At 49.4% G+C, this 15,994-nt stretch overlaps 2 protein-coding genes across 2 annotated transcripts in view; one reads left to right on the forward strand and one right to left on the reverse strand.

The window, feature by feature from the left end:
* The window catches only part of LOC119966924 (MAD2L1 binding protein), a 32,520-nt gene extending 31,911 nt beyond the window's left edge, over positions 1-609 (reverse strand). Inside the window, exon 1 of the mRNA XM_038798882.1 lies at positions 563-609. Coding sequence (XP_038654810.1) covers positions 563-609 — 47 coding nt within the window. The remainder of the gene's footprint in view (positions 1-562) is intronic.
* A 14-nt stretch (positions 610-623) lies between these two features.
* Positions 624-7,436, forward strand: LOC119966925 (2'-deoxynucleoside 5'-phosphate N-hydrolase 1-like). The gene is made up of 4 exons (XM_038798883.1): positions 624-636; positions 1,315-1,386; positions 4,037-4,147; positions 7,195-7,436. Exons 1-4 carry the CDS (start codon positions 624-626, stop codon positions 7,311-7,313), a joined length of 315 nt encoding a protein of 104 aa, XP_038654811.1. The 3' UTR covers positions 7,314-7,436.
* The last annotated feature ends 8,558 nt before the right edge of the window (positions 7,437-15,994 follow it).

Below are 15,994 nucleotides of genomic sequence, written 5' to 3' on the forward strand. Positions count from 1 at the left end.
CCCCCCCCCAGTCGGCTCCTCTTCCCCCCCCCCAGTCGGCTCCTCTTCCCCCCCCCAGTCGGCTCCTCTTCCCCCCCCCAGTCGCCTCCTCTTCCCCCCCCCCCCCCCCCCCCCCCCCCCCAGTCGCCTCCTCTTCCCCACCCCCTCTGTCCGTCGCCTCCAGTCTCTTCCCCCCCCCCCCCCAGGTCCCCTCTCCTCCATGATCGTCTACTCTTTCTCTTGCCCCCCCCCGCCAATCGCCTCCTGCCCCCACAGAGCCTTAGAAATGCTACCGCAACAAAGGGGGCATTCGGCCCATCTTGTCCATACCGACATAAAGACACCCAGGTGCCCTTAGAATCAAAGGAAGTCACATTCAACTCATCTTGTCCATGGCAGCCTGAGGACACCCAGGTGCCCTTTCTAACCCAGCTTCCTGCACCCCTCAGGCTTCTTTGTTCCAAGGTTCCTTGACTCTCTGACCCATAGACCACAATCAGTAAGGATAAACAACAACACTGCCTTCACGATAGTCCTCAATACCGGGGCCCCGGAAGGCTGCGTATTTAGCCCCCTACTTTACTTCCTAAACACGCACAACTGCGTGGCAAAATTTGCCTCCATTTCCATCTATAAGTTTGCTGATGACCGACGTGGGTCTGATCTCAAACAACAATGCATCAGAATACAGGAGGGAGATAGAAAACCTAGTGGAGTGGTGTAATAACGATAATCTCTCCCTCAATGTCAGCAAAATTAAAGAGCTGGTCATTGACTTCAGGAAGAAAAGTATCGTACACACCCCTGTCTGGAGATGGTTAGCAGCTTCAAATTCCTCTGTGTGCGCATCACCAAAAATCTGTTCTGGTCCACCCATGTCGACGCTACCACCAAGAAAACACAACAGGGCCTATACTTCCTCACGATACTAAGGAAATTAGGCATGTCCACATTCACTCTTACCAACTTTTACAGATGCACCATAGAAAGCATCTTATCTGGCCTTCTGTGCAGTAACTTTTCTTTGATTCTAAGGGGACCTGGGTGTCTTTATGTCGGTATGGACAAGATGGGCCGAATGCCCCCTTTGTTGCGGTAACATTTTTAAGGTTCTGTGGGGGCAGGAGTAGTGCTTTACGTGACTGAGGAGGAATAGTGCCAACAATAGTGAAGGGATGTGAGGCAGCTTGAGGCTGTTATTGTTTGGAAAGGAGCATAAACATTTTCAGTTTGTTTTTTCCTGGAGCAATATTAGTCTCAGAATGACATCAGTCTCTGTCTATTCATTATCGTTGATTTAAAGTTGGTGTTCATTCTGTATCTGGTAAATCGCAGGTGAGGATGGAGCAAAGGGTGAAGATAAATATATCCATGATCGGGATTTGAAGTGGCTGGAGGAGGCTGATGGTGAGTTTAGTTTGTACGTATAAGAATGTCATGCCGCTTTTTCTCTCAAAGGGTTGTTATCTGGAATTCTCTGCCCCAGAAATTAGTGGAGCTGACACTACAACCAGATCAGTCATGATATTGGATGGTGGAGCAGGCTCGAAGGGCTGACTCGCCTCCTCCCTATTCTCTGTCCTATGTTCCCCTTCTTGGGATAATCTAGGCTGTGGATATTCCAGGGAATGGAATTGAGGCCACACCTGGAGCATTATGTGTAGTTTTGACCTCCTTGCCTGAGGAAAGATTTACTTGCTCTGGAGAGAGCACAAGAACGGTTCGTCAGACTGGTCCTGGATGAGGGGGATGTCCTATGAGGCAGCATTGAGTAGATTTGGCCTTTATTCTTTGGCACTCAGAAGAAAGATATGTGATCTCATTGAAACATGGCGTAGGGAGAAGGACTGAAAACAAATTAAAGAGATTAACATAGGCAGAGGGGAGGTTCTGAGTGGTCTAGCAGGCTTAAAAGTAGACAAATCTCCAGGGCCAGATGAAATGTATCCCAGGCTGTTGAGTGAGGCAAGGGAGGAAATAGCAGGGGAGCTGGCAATAATTTTCAATTTCTCTGGCCACTGGAGAGGTGCTGGAGGACTGGAGAATTGCCAATGTGGTGCCATTATTCAAGAAGGGTGGAAGGGATAAACCAGGAAACTACAGGTCAGTCTAACCTCGGTGGTGAGGAAACTATTGGAAACCATTCTGAGAGACAGAATTAACCTGCATTTGGAGAGGCTGAGATTAATCAAGAACAATCAGCATGGTTTTGTAAGGGGAGGTCATATCTGACCAACTTGATTGAATTTTTCAAAGAGGTGACCAGGTTTCTAGATGAGGGAAATGTATTTGACGTAGTATACTTGGACTTCAGCAAGGCTTTTGATAAGGTCCCACATGGGAGATTGACAGCAAAGATAAGAGCCAAGGGATCCAAGGATATTTGGCAAATTGGATCCAGAATGGCTGAATGACAAGAAGCAGAGGGTGATAATCGAGGGGTGTTCTGGAAGCCTATGTCCTATGGGGTCCCTTAGGGATCAGTATTGGGGCCCTTGATGTTTGTATTTTTTTATAAATGATTTAGACATGAATGTAATAAGTTCGCGGATGATTTAAAAATTGTTAGGGTGGTAAATAGGAGGATATAAACGGCCTGATCAGTGACAAATGGAATTCAGTTCCGATAAGGATGAGGTGATGCACTTGGGCAGGACAAATAAGAAAAGGGAATGCATGATAAATGACAGGACCCTGCTAAGCACCGAGGATCAGAGGGACCAAGAAATGAGTGTACACCAGTCCCTTAAGGTAGCAGTAAATGTGGATACAGTGGTTAAGAAAGGCATATGGTATACTTGCCTTGTTATATGGTATACTTGCCTTGGCATATGGTATACTTGCCCTGGTATACAGGGCAGCACGGTAGCATGGTGGTTAGCATAAATGCTTCACAGCTCCAGGATCCCAGGTTCGATTCCCGGCTGGGTCACTGTCTGTGCGGAGTCTGCACGTCCTCCCCGTGTGTGCGTGGGTTTCCTCCGGGTGCTCCGGTTTCCTCCCACAGTCCAAAGATGTGCGGGTTAGGTGGATTGGCCATGCTAAATTGCCCGTAGTGTCCTAAAAAGTAAGGTTAAGGGGGGGGTTGTTGGGTTACGGGAATGGGGGGTTGTTGGGTTATGGGTATAGGGTGGATACGTGGGTTTGAGTAGGGTGATCATTGCTCGGCACAACATCGAGGGCCGAAGGGCCTGTTCTGTGCTGTACAGTTCTATGTTTATTAGCCGGGGGAAAGAATTTAAGAGCAGGGAGGTTATGTCCCTACAGATGCTGCCAGACCTGCTGAGATTTTCCAGCATTTTCATTTTGGTTTCAGATTCCAGCATCTGCAGTAATTTGCTTTTATCCAGAGGTCCTGCTGGAATTGTATAAAACGTTGGTTAGGCCACAGCTCGAGTACTGTGTGCAGTTCTGGAATCCACATTATTAGTTATGAAGAGGGATTGGGTAGACTAGGGTTGTTTTCCTTGGAGCAGAGGAGACTGAAGAGGGACATGACTGAGATGGATAGAATTATGAGGGGAGTAGATGGGGAGAAACTTTTCCCCTTGGTGGATGGGTCAATAACTAGGGAGCATAGATTGAAGGTAAGGGGCAGGAGGTTTAGAGGGGATGAGTAATATTTTTTTACCCAGAGGGTAGTAGGAGTTTAAAATTCGCTGCCTGAAAGGGTGGTGGAGGCAGAGACCCTCCTAACAATGTCCTTGCATTTCCCGACATTAAGCTCCAGCCACTGAACCTGTCGATGTATTTGTGTAACTTGCTGCTCCCTAACTTCTAACATGGTGTCACCTGGAAACCTCAGCTTACAGCTCTCTAATCCTTCATCCAAATCATCAGCTTCAATACAGATCCCTGGAGAATGAGAAGATCATCAGTTGCAGCTGAGATAAGATAACTTGACCTATACAAGGACGGGGGACCTGTAATTTTATTCTGCATGTTTTAGTGTTCGCTAAAAGAGGGATTGTTATTTATTAACTTCTGTGTTATTGGTCTTTATTTTAGGCAGAGTTCTGCATTCGTCTTTGTAATGAAATGTTTTTCTCCTCGGCAGTAATAGTGGCAGAAGTCACCCAACCTTCCTTAGGTGTTGGTTATGAAATTGGAAGGGCTATGCACATGAACAAGAAGATTTTGTGTCTGTTCAGAACATCATCAAAACACTGTGAGTATTTACAACATGAGTAAGTGCGTAGAAAGCTCTTCATCTTCCTCAACATGGAGAGAAATGCCAGCTCTGTTTAAAATGATCAGTTGGCTCACTGAGCCACAATTTGATCTGTTTTATAATCTTACCTGAAGCAACTTTCTCACAAGAACTGCACTACTTGGAACAGAGAATTACATAAAAGTAGCTCATGCACTCAAACTGCCCAAAATTCATCAACACAAGATTACAGCTTTTTCAAGGCCAGCATTTATTGCCAAGCCACGTGATGTGCTTGAGAAGGTGGTGGTGATTCATTTACTTGAACCGCTGTCATTCCATTGTTACGATATTAATGGGAACTGTTAATATTTAAAGAGAAGCAAATTCCAGCAAATAACCAACAAGGCAACATTAACCAAGTACCACAAGATCTCACTGTATTTAACAATAATATACACATAGTAATTGAACAGAAAATGGTCCACAAATTAACATGATAGCCTATAAGGACTTCTACTATAAACTTGGTTTCATTTTTCACACCCCAAGATTTCCCTTCTCTTACAAAATCTTACTCACATGAGAACATGCACCGCTGCAGCACGTGAAGCATGGAGACTGAGTGGGTGCTGCTCCATGCACCGCTCGTAACACGTGGAACATGGAAACTGAGTGAGTGCTGCTCCGTGCACTGCTCTAGCATGTGGAACATGAGGACTGAGTGGGTGCTGCTCCGTGCACCGGTCTAGCATGTGGAACATGAGGACTGAGTAGGTTCCGCTCCGTGGACCGCTCTAGCATGTGGAATGTGGGGACTTAGTTGGTGCTGCTCTGTGCACCACTCTAGCATGTGGAACATGACTGAGTGGGTGCTCCTCCATGCACCGCTCTAGCATGTGGAACATGACTGAGTTGGTGCTCCTCCATGCACCGGTCTAGCATGTGGAACATGAGGACTGAGTAGGTTCCGCTCCGTGGACCGCTCTAGCATGTGGAATGTGGGGACTGAGTGGGTGCTGCTCCGTGCACCGCTCTAGCATGTGGAACATGAGGACTGAGTAGGCTCCGCTCCGTGGACCACTCTAACATGTGGATTGTGGGGACTGAGTTGGTGCTGCTCTGTGCACCGCTCTAGCATGTGGAATGTGGGGATTGAGTTGGTGCTGCTCTGCACAGCTCAAGCACGTGGAGCACAGGGTTGAGCGAGCGCTGCTCCATGCACTGCTCTTAGCACGTGGAGCACAGGGTGGAGCACAGGGCTGAGCACGCACAGCTGCTTCATTTGCTCTGGAAGCTGGAAGAGCAGACATCCATTTTCCACAAATTTATATGGCGGCGGCCCGTGAAGGAGCACAGGGCCAAGATGGTGGAGCGGACAGAGAGGCCACAAGGATAAGCAGAATTGTACACTTTATATAAAAAAAAAACTGAAAATACCAATCTGCAAAAATAAAATGTATATGAAATTTTATAAATGCCAAAACTAATGCTGCTCTCAAATTGCCAATGAGGCATGTGAGCAGTGATTGTCCATTTGTCTTTGTTGCTCGTGTCTCCTGAACTGAAATGAAAGTCCTCCATGGCTCTGACGAAGCATTGACTTCATGTCAATCAGAAACATGAACACCAATGTTCGTCTGATTTGCTTCAGTAAGTCTTGGAAAGTGACATGTTTAAGATTGTTACTCGCATAACTATCAATCTTTAAATGTTGAACAAAAAGCATAATGGTTTTATGAAGAAAGTAATCTGTGTGCTCGGAAGACAGCTTGGGCCTTTGTGTCCTGTGTCTGTTTAAGTCTTTGAGCTGGATTCTGTGCTGTTCCTGCTCTTTTTACAGAATGCTGTTCTCCATCTTGTACACCATTCTAGGGTAATATCAAAACTTGGAAAACCCAAATACCAAATGACTATCTTTCAGAAAGGATAGTTGATTGAGTCGGTGTCAGACTTGGCTGAGATAGAAGGTTGTGGGTTCAAGCCACACTCCAGACTTGGCTAGTGATGCCACATCCTGTGAAATAATTTTTTTAAATGTATGTGATGTAATCCTCTCTAAATTAATCTGGAAGCTGTTCAGTTTTAAAAGTAAAAGACCCATCGCTATTCAGACATCTAGAGATGGACAATAAATGAAGCTTTCCCAGTATCATTTGGGCAGCACAGTAGCACAAGTGGATAGCACTGTGGCTTCACAGTGCCAGGGTCCCAGGTTCGATTCCTCACTGGGTCACTGTCTGTGCGGAGGCTGCACATTTTCCCCTTGTCTGTGGGTTTCCTCCCACAGTCCAGAAACGTGCAGGTTAGGTGGATTAGCCATGCTAAATTGCCCTTCGTGACCAAAAAGGTTAGGAGGGGTTATTGGGTTACAGGGATAGGGTGGAAGTGAGGGTTTAAGTGGGTCGTTGCAGACTCGATGGTCCGAATGGCCTCCTTCTGCACTGTATGTTCTATGTTCATCTCCCATGTCCTAAGATGGAGGTTCAGTTATTTAATAGAACTATTGGTCTCTGGATTTAGTTTTCCTGGGCAGGTGCATTGTCATGATGGCTTCATTGAAAGCACAAACGCATGGCATTGATGAAACACAGGCACAGACCCATCACTAAAGTGGCATTCAAGTTATCCCAGGCAAGACATTGATTGTTTTGCCATTCCTTAATAAAAATGTTTAGTGATGCTTCTACAATGGCCTAGCAGGTTTAAGCAGTGAGTTGCTAAACTGTACGGATCAAGAATGTCCTGGAGATCTTGTCATATGAGTATAGTTACCTCCATTGACTTTTAACATCCCTGACAAATTGGCTAAAGTTTTTGCCCCGGCCACTATCCAGTTGCCTGTCTGAGCACAAGTGTGAGGTTGTCTGAGATGCTCTTTAAGATGCAAACACTTTTGACTTATGACTAAAGTACTGGGTGTGAGTTATGTGGGGAACAGAAATTCATCAATGTGTGATCACCTTAAGGTAATTAGTAATATTGGTGGAAACACCATGAGCATATGTAATTCCAGTCATGTGTTAAAAACAGTTACAGAAACTGAAACCATTTGTTTCTCTCAGTTCTCTCCGCAATGATCCGAGGGGCGGAAAATGGAACCAACCTCCAAGTGAAGGATTACTCTGAGAAGGAAGTGGAAATTATTCTACAACAATATTTTGAGAAGCAACTACAGGCATAAATAATGTCACTGCCAAAGAAATTCCTTCCTCTAAAGTGGATTTTAATCATGCATTGACAGTATTGTCCATTGGTGCCTTGTACACTACAGACCAAAATAAAACTCAAAGCCTTTCAAAGTAAATGGTGAGATATCTGAAAGACATTTTACATTTTTGTTCACAGGATAAGAGTATCGTCGGCTGGATCACCATTTATTGCCTATCCCTAATTGACCATGAGAAGGTGGTGGTGAACTGCTTTCTTGAACAGCTGCCGTTCATATGGTGTAGGTACACTTCCGTGCTGTTAGGGAGTTCCAGGACTTACCCAGGCGACAGTGAATAAGAAAGAAAAGTACAGCACAGGAACAAGCCCTTAGGCCCTCCAATCCTGCGCCGACCATGCTGCCCGTCTAAACTAAAATCTTCTGCGCTTCCGGGGTCCGTATCCCTCTATTCCCATCCTATTCATGTATTTGTCAAGGTGGCCCTGAAATGTCACACTCGTCCCTGCTTCCACCACCACCTCCGGCAGAGTTTCAGACACCCACTACCGTCTGTGTAAAAAATCTTGCCTCGTACATCTCCTCTAAACCTTGCCCCTCGCACCTTAAACCTTTGACCCCTCTACCCTGGGAAAAAGTCTCTGACTATCCACCCTGTCTATGGCCCTCATAGGAGTGGAAATGTAGTGGTACAGGTGGTGGTGTTCCCATGCACGTGCTGCCATAGTCAAAAGGTTTGGAAGGTTCTGTTGAAGTAGCCTTGACAAGGTGCTGCAGTGAATCTTGTAGATGGTATACCATGCATTGGTGGTGGAGGGAGTTCATTTTTACGGTGGTGGATGAGGTGCTAATCAAGTGGGCTGCTTTGTCCCGAATGTTGTTGAGCTTGAATGTATTCCATCACACTTCTGACTGTCTCGAGAAGGTAGACAAGCTTTGGGGAGTCGGGAGTTGTAAGTTGGGGCAGCACGGTAGCATTGTGGTTAGCACAATTGCTTCACAGCTCCAGGGTCCCAGGTTCGATTCCGGCTTGGGTCACTGTCTGTGCGGAGTCTGCACATCCTCCCCGTGTGTGCGTGGGTTTCCTCCGGGTGCTCCGGTTTCCTCCCACAGTCCAAAGATGTGCAGGTTAGGTGGATTGGCCATGCTAAATTGCCCCTTAGTGTCCTAAATTGCCCTTTGTGTCAGGTGGGGTTTCTGGGTTATGGGGATAGGGTGGAGGTGTTGACCTTGGGTAGGGTGCTCTTTCCAAGAGCCGGTGCAGACTCGAAGGGCCGAATAGCCTCCTTCTGCACTGTAAATTCTATGATGTAACTGCAGAATTCCCAGCCTCTGACCTATTCTTGTATCATTATTTATATAGCTGGTCCTGTTTGTTTTCTGGTCACTGGTAACCCCAGGATGTTTATGGGGTGAATTCAGCAATTGGTAATGCCATTGAATGTCACGGTGATATTCTCCCTTGTTGGCGATGGTAATTGCCTGGTGCTTGTATGGAAAATATTACTTGCTTTTTATCAACAAAAGCATGAATGTTGTTGCATTTGGAAAGAGGGTGCTTCAGTATCTGGAGTTGCGAACATCACTGAACATTGTACAATTAGTGAAGATTGTCACTTCGGATGGAGAGAAGGTCATTGATGAAGCAGTTGAAGATGGTTGAGCCTAGGACACCACCCTGAGGAACAGTGATATCCTGGAACGGAGATGATTGGCCTCCCAAAATGACGACATCATCCTGTGCTAGGTATGATTTTCACTAGGGTTCCTTGATGCTAGTGAAATGCTGCCTCAATGTCGTTGGAGTTGAGCTCTTTTGTCCGTGTTTGGACCAAGGTTTATGAAAGATAAATCATGCTTAACGAATCTACTGGAGATTTTTGAGGATGTAACTATTTGAATAGATAAAGGAGAACCAGTGGATGTGTTGTATTTGGATTTTCATAAAACTTTTGATGATGTCCCAATAGTTAGTGGGCAAAATTAAAGCACATGGGATGGGAGATAATGTATTGGCATGGATTGAGAATTGATTGACAGACCGGAAACAGTGGGGTAGCAGGCAGTGACTAGTGGGGTACCGCAGGGATCGGTGCTTTGGCCCCAGCTGTACACGATACATATAAATGACCTGGATGAAGGAACCTAATGTTTCCAAGTTTGCTGATGACTCAAAACTGGCGGAAGTGTGAGGAGGATGAAGGGAGGCTTCAAGGTGATTTAGACAAGTTGAGTGAGTGGGTAAACACATGGCAGGTGCAGTACAATGTGGCTAAATGTGAATTTATAGTGTGAACAGCAGAAAGGAAGAGTTATTTAAATGGTGATATATTGGAAAATGTGGTGTGGACGTACAGAGATCTAGTTTTCCTTATACACCAGTCAATGAAAGTGGAGAGGCAGGTGCAGCAAGCATTGAGGAAGGCAAATGGTATACTGGCCTTCATTGCAAGAAGATTTGATTTCAGAAACAGGGCCTTGGTGTGACCACACCTGGAGTATTGAATGTAGTTTTGGTCTCCCTAGAGAAAGGATATGCGTGCCACAGAAGGAGTGCAAGATACGGAGTAGATCATTTAGGACTGAAATGAGGAATGGTTTTTCACTCGAGGGTGGTGAACCTGGGGAATTCTCAGCCACAGAAGCTGTGGAGGTTAAGTCACTGAATATATTTAAGAAAGAGATAATCTTTGAGATTTTAATGCCATCAAGGGGTATGGGGAGAAAGTGGGGATATAGCATTGAGTTAGAAGATCAGCCAAGATCATATTAAAGGTGGAACAGGCTCAAAAAAGGTCCAAATGGCCTAGTCTTGCTCCTGGCTTCTAAGTAATGAGGTTAGGATCCAAACAATATCAATGAGCAGATTATAGCTGAGTGAGTACCACTTGATTGCAGTGTCAATAACCCCATCCATCGTTTTATTGATGATTGAGTGTGGACTGACATGGCGGTAATTGCCCTGGCAGGATTTGTACAGCTACTTTGTGGGCAGGACGTATGTGGAAAATATTCCACATTGTTGGAAAGATGTTGGTGATGTAGCTGTACTGGAACAGTTTACTAAGGTATAGTTGATCCGGAACACACACCTTCAGTACAATTGCTGAAATGTTATATCCTTTGCAGGATCTTCAGTTAATAACCCATGGAGTGAATTCAGTTGGTTGAACACTGGTGATGCTTGGGATCTCAGGAGGCTGATGTGGATCTAATTTGTTGTGCCTAAAGCACAGTGTGTCTTTAACCTTTATACACTGGACAAATGACCACAAATTGTTTGGTACAATAATACACTTAATTCACATACACACAGTAGTTAATATTAATCAATTGCACACACATGCAAGTTGAACTTTAAACAAATACACACAAGACCTGAAACTTAACTTCCAGGTGATTGGCAAGTACCAACAGATATGGTCTTTTTTTTTAAAAAATAATTTTTATTGGAATTTTTTACAGAAAATATAAAAATATAACAAGTATAGCAACAAGCAGTAATATGCAACTAACAGCCCCATAGCACCCACAATTCCCCCCATACCGTAACATCACATGTATCACACTCCCCCCCCCCCCCCCCCCCCCCCCCCCAACAAGAGAACTTAACCATAAATTAAAATTAAATAAATCAAATTTAAATAAAATAAGCAAACATAATCAACGTCCCCACCCCCCCCGCGTTGCTGCTGCTACTGTCCCAGTACCCTATCGTTGAGCCAGAAAGTCGAGGAAAGGTTGCCACCGTTTAAAGAACCCTTGCACCGATCCTCTCAGGGCGAATTTAACCTTCTCAAGCTTAATGAAGCCCGCCATGTCATTGATCCAGGTCTCCACGCTTGGGGGCCTCGCGTCCTTCCACTGTAGGAAAATCCTTCGCCGGGCTACTAGGGACGCAAAGGCCAGCACACCGGCCTCTTTCGCCTCCTGCACTCCCGGCTCTACCCCAACCCCAAAGATCGCGAGGCCCCATCCTGGCTTGACCCTGGATCCCACCACCCTCGACACCGTCCTCGCCACCCCCTTCCAGAACTCCTCCAATGCTGGGCATGCCCAGAACCAATGGGCATGGTTCGCTGGACTCCCCGAGCACCTGACACACATATCTTCACCCCCAAAGAACCTACTCATCCTCGTCCCAGTCATGTGGGCCCTATGCAGCACCTTGAATTGGATGAGGCTAAGCCGCGCACATGAGGAGGAAGAATTTACCCTCTCCAGGGCATCAGCCCATGTCCCGTCTTCGATCTGTTCCCCCACCCACTTCGTTTTCAGCTCCTCTACTGACGCCTCTTCCACCTCCTGCATAAGCTTGTAGATATCGGATATCTTCCCCTCCCCGACCCAGACCCCCGAGAGCCCCCTGTCACTCACCCCCCTCGCGGGGAGCGCAGGGAATCCCTCCACCTGCCGTCTAGCAAATGCCTTTACCTGCAGATATCTAAACCATGTTCCCGGCGGGAGCCCAAATTTCTCCTCCAACTCCTCCAGGCTCGCAAACCTTCCGTCGATAAACAGGTCCCTCAGCTGTCTAATGCCCGCTCTATACCATCCCCGAAATCCCCCATCCATGTTCCCCGGGACGAACCTATGGTTCCCCCTTAACGGAGCCTCCATCGAGCTCCCCACTTCTCCCCTATGTCACCTCCACTGCCCCCACATCTTGAGGGTAGCCGCCACCACCGGACTCGTGGTATACCTCGTGGGAGGGAGCGGCCACGGCGCCGTTACCAGGGCCCCCAGGCTTGTATCCCCACAGCATGCTCTCTCCATCCGTTTCCATGCTGCCCCCTCCATCACCCACTTACGCACCATAGTAGTACCCCGAGAGGTTGGGCAACGCCAGCCCCCCCCCCCCATCTCTACTCCTGTCCAAGAAGACCCTCTTCACCCTCGGGGTGCCATGCGCCCAAACAAATCCCACGATGCTGCTGGTCACCCTTTTAAAAAAAGGCCCTAGGGATAAAGATGGGCAAGCACTGGAAGAGGAACAAGAACCTCGGGAGAACCGTCATTTTGACGGATTGCACTCTGCCCGCCAGCGATAGCGGCACCATGTCCCACCGTTTAAATCCATCTGTTCCACTAGTCTGGTGAAGTTAAGCTTATGAAGAGCCCCCCAACTCCTGGCCACCTGCACCCCCAGGTACCTGAAACTCTTCACTGCCCTCCTGAAGGGGAGCCTCCCAATTCCCTCCTCCTGATCTCCCGGGTGCACTACAAATACCTCGCTCTTTCCTAAGTTCAGCTTATAGCCCGAGAAGCCCCCAAATTCCGCTAACAGCTCCATCACCCCCAGCATTCCCCCCCTCTGGGTCCGCCACATATAACAGCAGATCGTCCGCATACAGCAATACCCGGTGCTCCTCCCCACCCCGCACCAGACCCCTCCATTTCCCTGACTCCCTCAACGCCATGGCCAGCGGTTCAATCGCCAGTGCAATCGCCAGTGGGACCCTGCCTGGTCCCACGATAAAGCCTAAAATACTCCGATCTCCTTCCATTTGTGACTACACTCGCCATCGGCGCTGCGTAAAGCAGCCTCACCCATTTGATGAATCCCTCCCCAAATCCAAACCTCTCCAGCACCTCCCACAGGTACCCCCACTCAACTCTATCAACCGCTTTCTCTGCGTCCAGCGCCACCACTATCTCCGCCTCCCCCTCCACTGCCGGCATCATGATAACATTGAGCAGTCTCCGCACATTCGTGTTGAGCTGCCGCCCCTTGACAAATCCTGTCTGATCTTCATGAATTACCTCTGGCACACAATCCTCTATCCTGGTAGCCAGGATCTTCGCCAGCAACTTAGCGTCAACGTTAAGGAGCGAGATAGGCCTATATGATCCGCACTGCAAGGGGTCCTTATCCTGTTTTAGGATCAAAGAGATCAGTGCCCCCCCCCCCCCCCACGCCTCATTGAAAGTTCGCACCAGCAGGGGACCCACCAGGTCCGCATATTTTTTGTAAAATTCTGCCGGGAACCCGTCCGGCTCCGGGGCCTTACCTGACTGCATTTGCCCGATCCCCCTGACTAGCTCCTCCAACTCTATCGGCACCCCCAGCCCCTCTTGAACCCTTGGGAAACATAGCCTGTTCATGAAGCTCTCCATCCCCTCACTCCCCCTCGGAGGTTCCGACCGGTACAATCCCTCGTAAAAGTCCCTAAAGACCCCGTTTACTTCTGTCCCCTTCTGCACTACATTTCCACCCCCATCCTTCACTTCCCCAATTTCCCTAGCCGCATCTCGCCTACGGAGCTGATGCGCCAACATCCTGCTCGCCTTCTCTCCATACTCATATACCGCGCCCTGCGCCCTCCTCCACTGTGTCTCCGCCTTTCTGGTGGTCAACAAGTCAAAATTGGCCTGCAACCTGCGCCGTTCTCCCAGCAACCCTTCCTCCGGTGCCTCCGCATATCTCCTGTCCACCTCCAGAAGCTCTCCCACCAGTCTCTCCCTCTCCCTCCTTTCCCTGTGGGCACGGATGGAGATCAGCTCCCCCCGGATCACTGCTTTCAGAGCCTCCCAGACCATCCCCACCTGGACCTCCCCCGTATCATTGGTATCCAGATACCCCTCAATGCTTCTCCGAACCCTCTTACACACCTCCTCCTCCGCCAGCATCCCCACATCCAGGCGCCAGAGCGGGCGCTGGTCCCGTGCCTCCCCATCTCGAGATCAACCCAGTGCGGGGCATGGTCCGAAATCGCTATGGCCGAATACTCTGCATCCTGCACCCTCGGGATCAATCCCCTGCTCAGGACAAAAAAGTCTATCCGGGAATAAACCCTATGGACGTGAGAGAAAAAGGAATACTCCCGCGCTCTCGGTCTCCCAAACCTCCAGGGATCCACCCCTCCCATCTGGTCCATGTATCCCCTCAGCACTTTGGCCGCCGCCGGTCTCCTACCCGTCCTTGAACTGGACCGTTCCAGTGTGGGATCCAGCACTGTGTTAAAATCTCCCCCCATGATCAGGCCCCCTGCCTCCAGGTCCGGGATGCGGCCCAACAATCGCCTCATGAAGCCAGCATCATCCCAATTCGGGGCATATATGTTCACCAGCACCACCTTCTCTCCCTGCAGCCTACCCCTCACCATGATATATCTGCCCTCCTTGTCCGACACCACCTCAGCCACCTCAAACGCCACCCTCTTCCCTACTAGAATCGCCACCCCCCAGTTCTTCGCGTCCAATCCTGAATGATAAACCTGCCCCACCCACCCCTTCCTCAGACGGACCTGGTCCGCCACCTTCAGGTGGGTCTCCTGGAGCATAGCCACGTCCGCCTTCAACCCCCTTAGATGGGAGAACACCCTGGTTCTCTTAACCGGCCCGTTCAGCCCCCTCACGTTCCAGGTAATCAGCCGGATCAGAGGGCAACCCGCCCCCCTCCCCCGCCGACTAGCCATAGCTTGGCAGATGTTCGCCCCAGGCCAGCACACCCGTTCCCCATGGCGATAGCGCCTCTCCTCTTTCCCCCCCCCCCGGCCCCCATCGACTCCTTCCTAGTCGTTCCAGCAGCAACCCGGTATCTCTTCCCCCCCCCCCCCCCCCCCCCCAGGCTAGGACCCCTCCTAGCCGCGATGCACCTTCCATGGTACTTCCGTGAGTCAGCTGACTTCTGCTGACCCCGGCAGCTCACGCCAAAACCTATCCCCTCCCGGCTTGGGGTCATCCCCCTCTTGCCACACCTCCTTGGCATTGCTGCAGCGCGGGAAAAAAGACCCGTAGAGACCCCGCCCCCACCGCAAGCTCCACCCCCCCTGCCCCGCAGCGTGGGAAACCAGAGGAAAGCCCGCGCTTTCACACTGCCACACCCCACCCTTCAGACGCAGTTCCCCAAAACCCAGTTTCCCCTCAATCCAAAGCCCCGTACAGAAGGGAACATATAGAACACAAACCCCCAACACTCCCCACCTAACCCACAACCATGCCCAACAAACAAACCCACCCGTAACCAGAGCAAACAGAAAACCAGCATACATAACACACATGTCGAAGTTGAAACAGTTGGAACAAAACAGCCACAGCGGAAACAACGCCGGCCAAAGTATGGCCCCAGGCCCTAGTTCGAGTCCAGCTTCTCCGCCTGTACAAAGGCCCACGCCTCCTCCGGGGACTCGAAGTAATGGTGCCGGTCCTTGTATGTCACCCACAGACGCGCAGGCTGCAGCATTCCAAACCTGACCTGCTTAGCATGAAGCACCGCCTTCATCCGGTTGAACCCGGCCCGCCGCTTAGCCACTTCCGCACTCCAGTCCTGGTAGATCCTCACTACCAAATTCTCCCATTTACTGCTCCTCTCTTTCTTGGCCCAGCGCAGCACACACTCCCGGTCACTGAATCGGTGGAACCGCACCAGCACCACCCTCGGGGGCTCACCTGCCTTGGGCCTCTTTGCCATCACTCTGTGCGCTCCCTCGAGCTCCAGGGGCAAATGGAAGGACCCCACTCCCATCAACGAGCTCAACATCGTGGTCACATACGCCGGGAGATCCGACCCCTCCGCCAGGCCCAGGACCCTCAGATTCTTTCGCCTCGTGCGAACGTCCAGCTCCTCCAAGTGGTCCTGCCACTTTTTATGAAGTGCCTCGTGCAACTCCACTTTCCCAACGAGGACCACGGCCTCCTCCTCCCTTTCAGCGGCCTGCCGCTGCAACTCCCGAATAGACTCCTCCTGGGCCGCC

This window comes from Scyliorhinus canicula, chromosome 6, assembly GCF_902713615.1.
Source record: "Scyliorhinus canicula chromosome 6, sScyCan1.1, whole genome shotgun sequence".
Classification (NCBI taxonomy): domain Eukaryota; kingdom Metazoa; phylum Chordata; class Chondrichthyes; order Carcharhiniformes; family Scyliorhinidae; genus Scyliorhinus; species Scyliorhinus canicula.

What these genes read in the sequence shown, in the direction of transcription:
- LOC119966925 (XM_038798883.1), top strand. An exon ending in GTGGCTGGAGGAGGCTGATG is followed by an intron (nt 1,387 to 4,036) that starts GTGAGTTTAGTT and finishes TCTCCTCGGCAG; the next exon opens with TAATAGTGGCAGAAGTCACC. An exon ending in CAGAACATCATCAAAACACT is followed by an intron (nt 4,148 to 7,194) that starts GTGAGTATTTAC and finishes TGTTTCTCTCAG; the next exon opens with TTCTCTCCGCAATGATCCGA.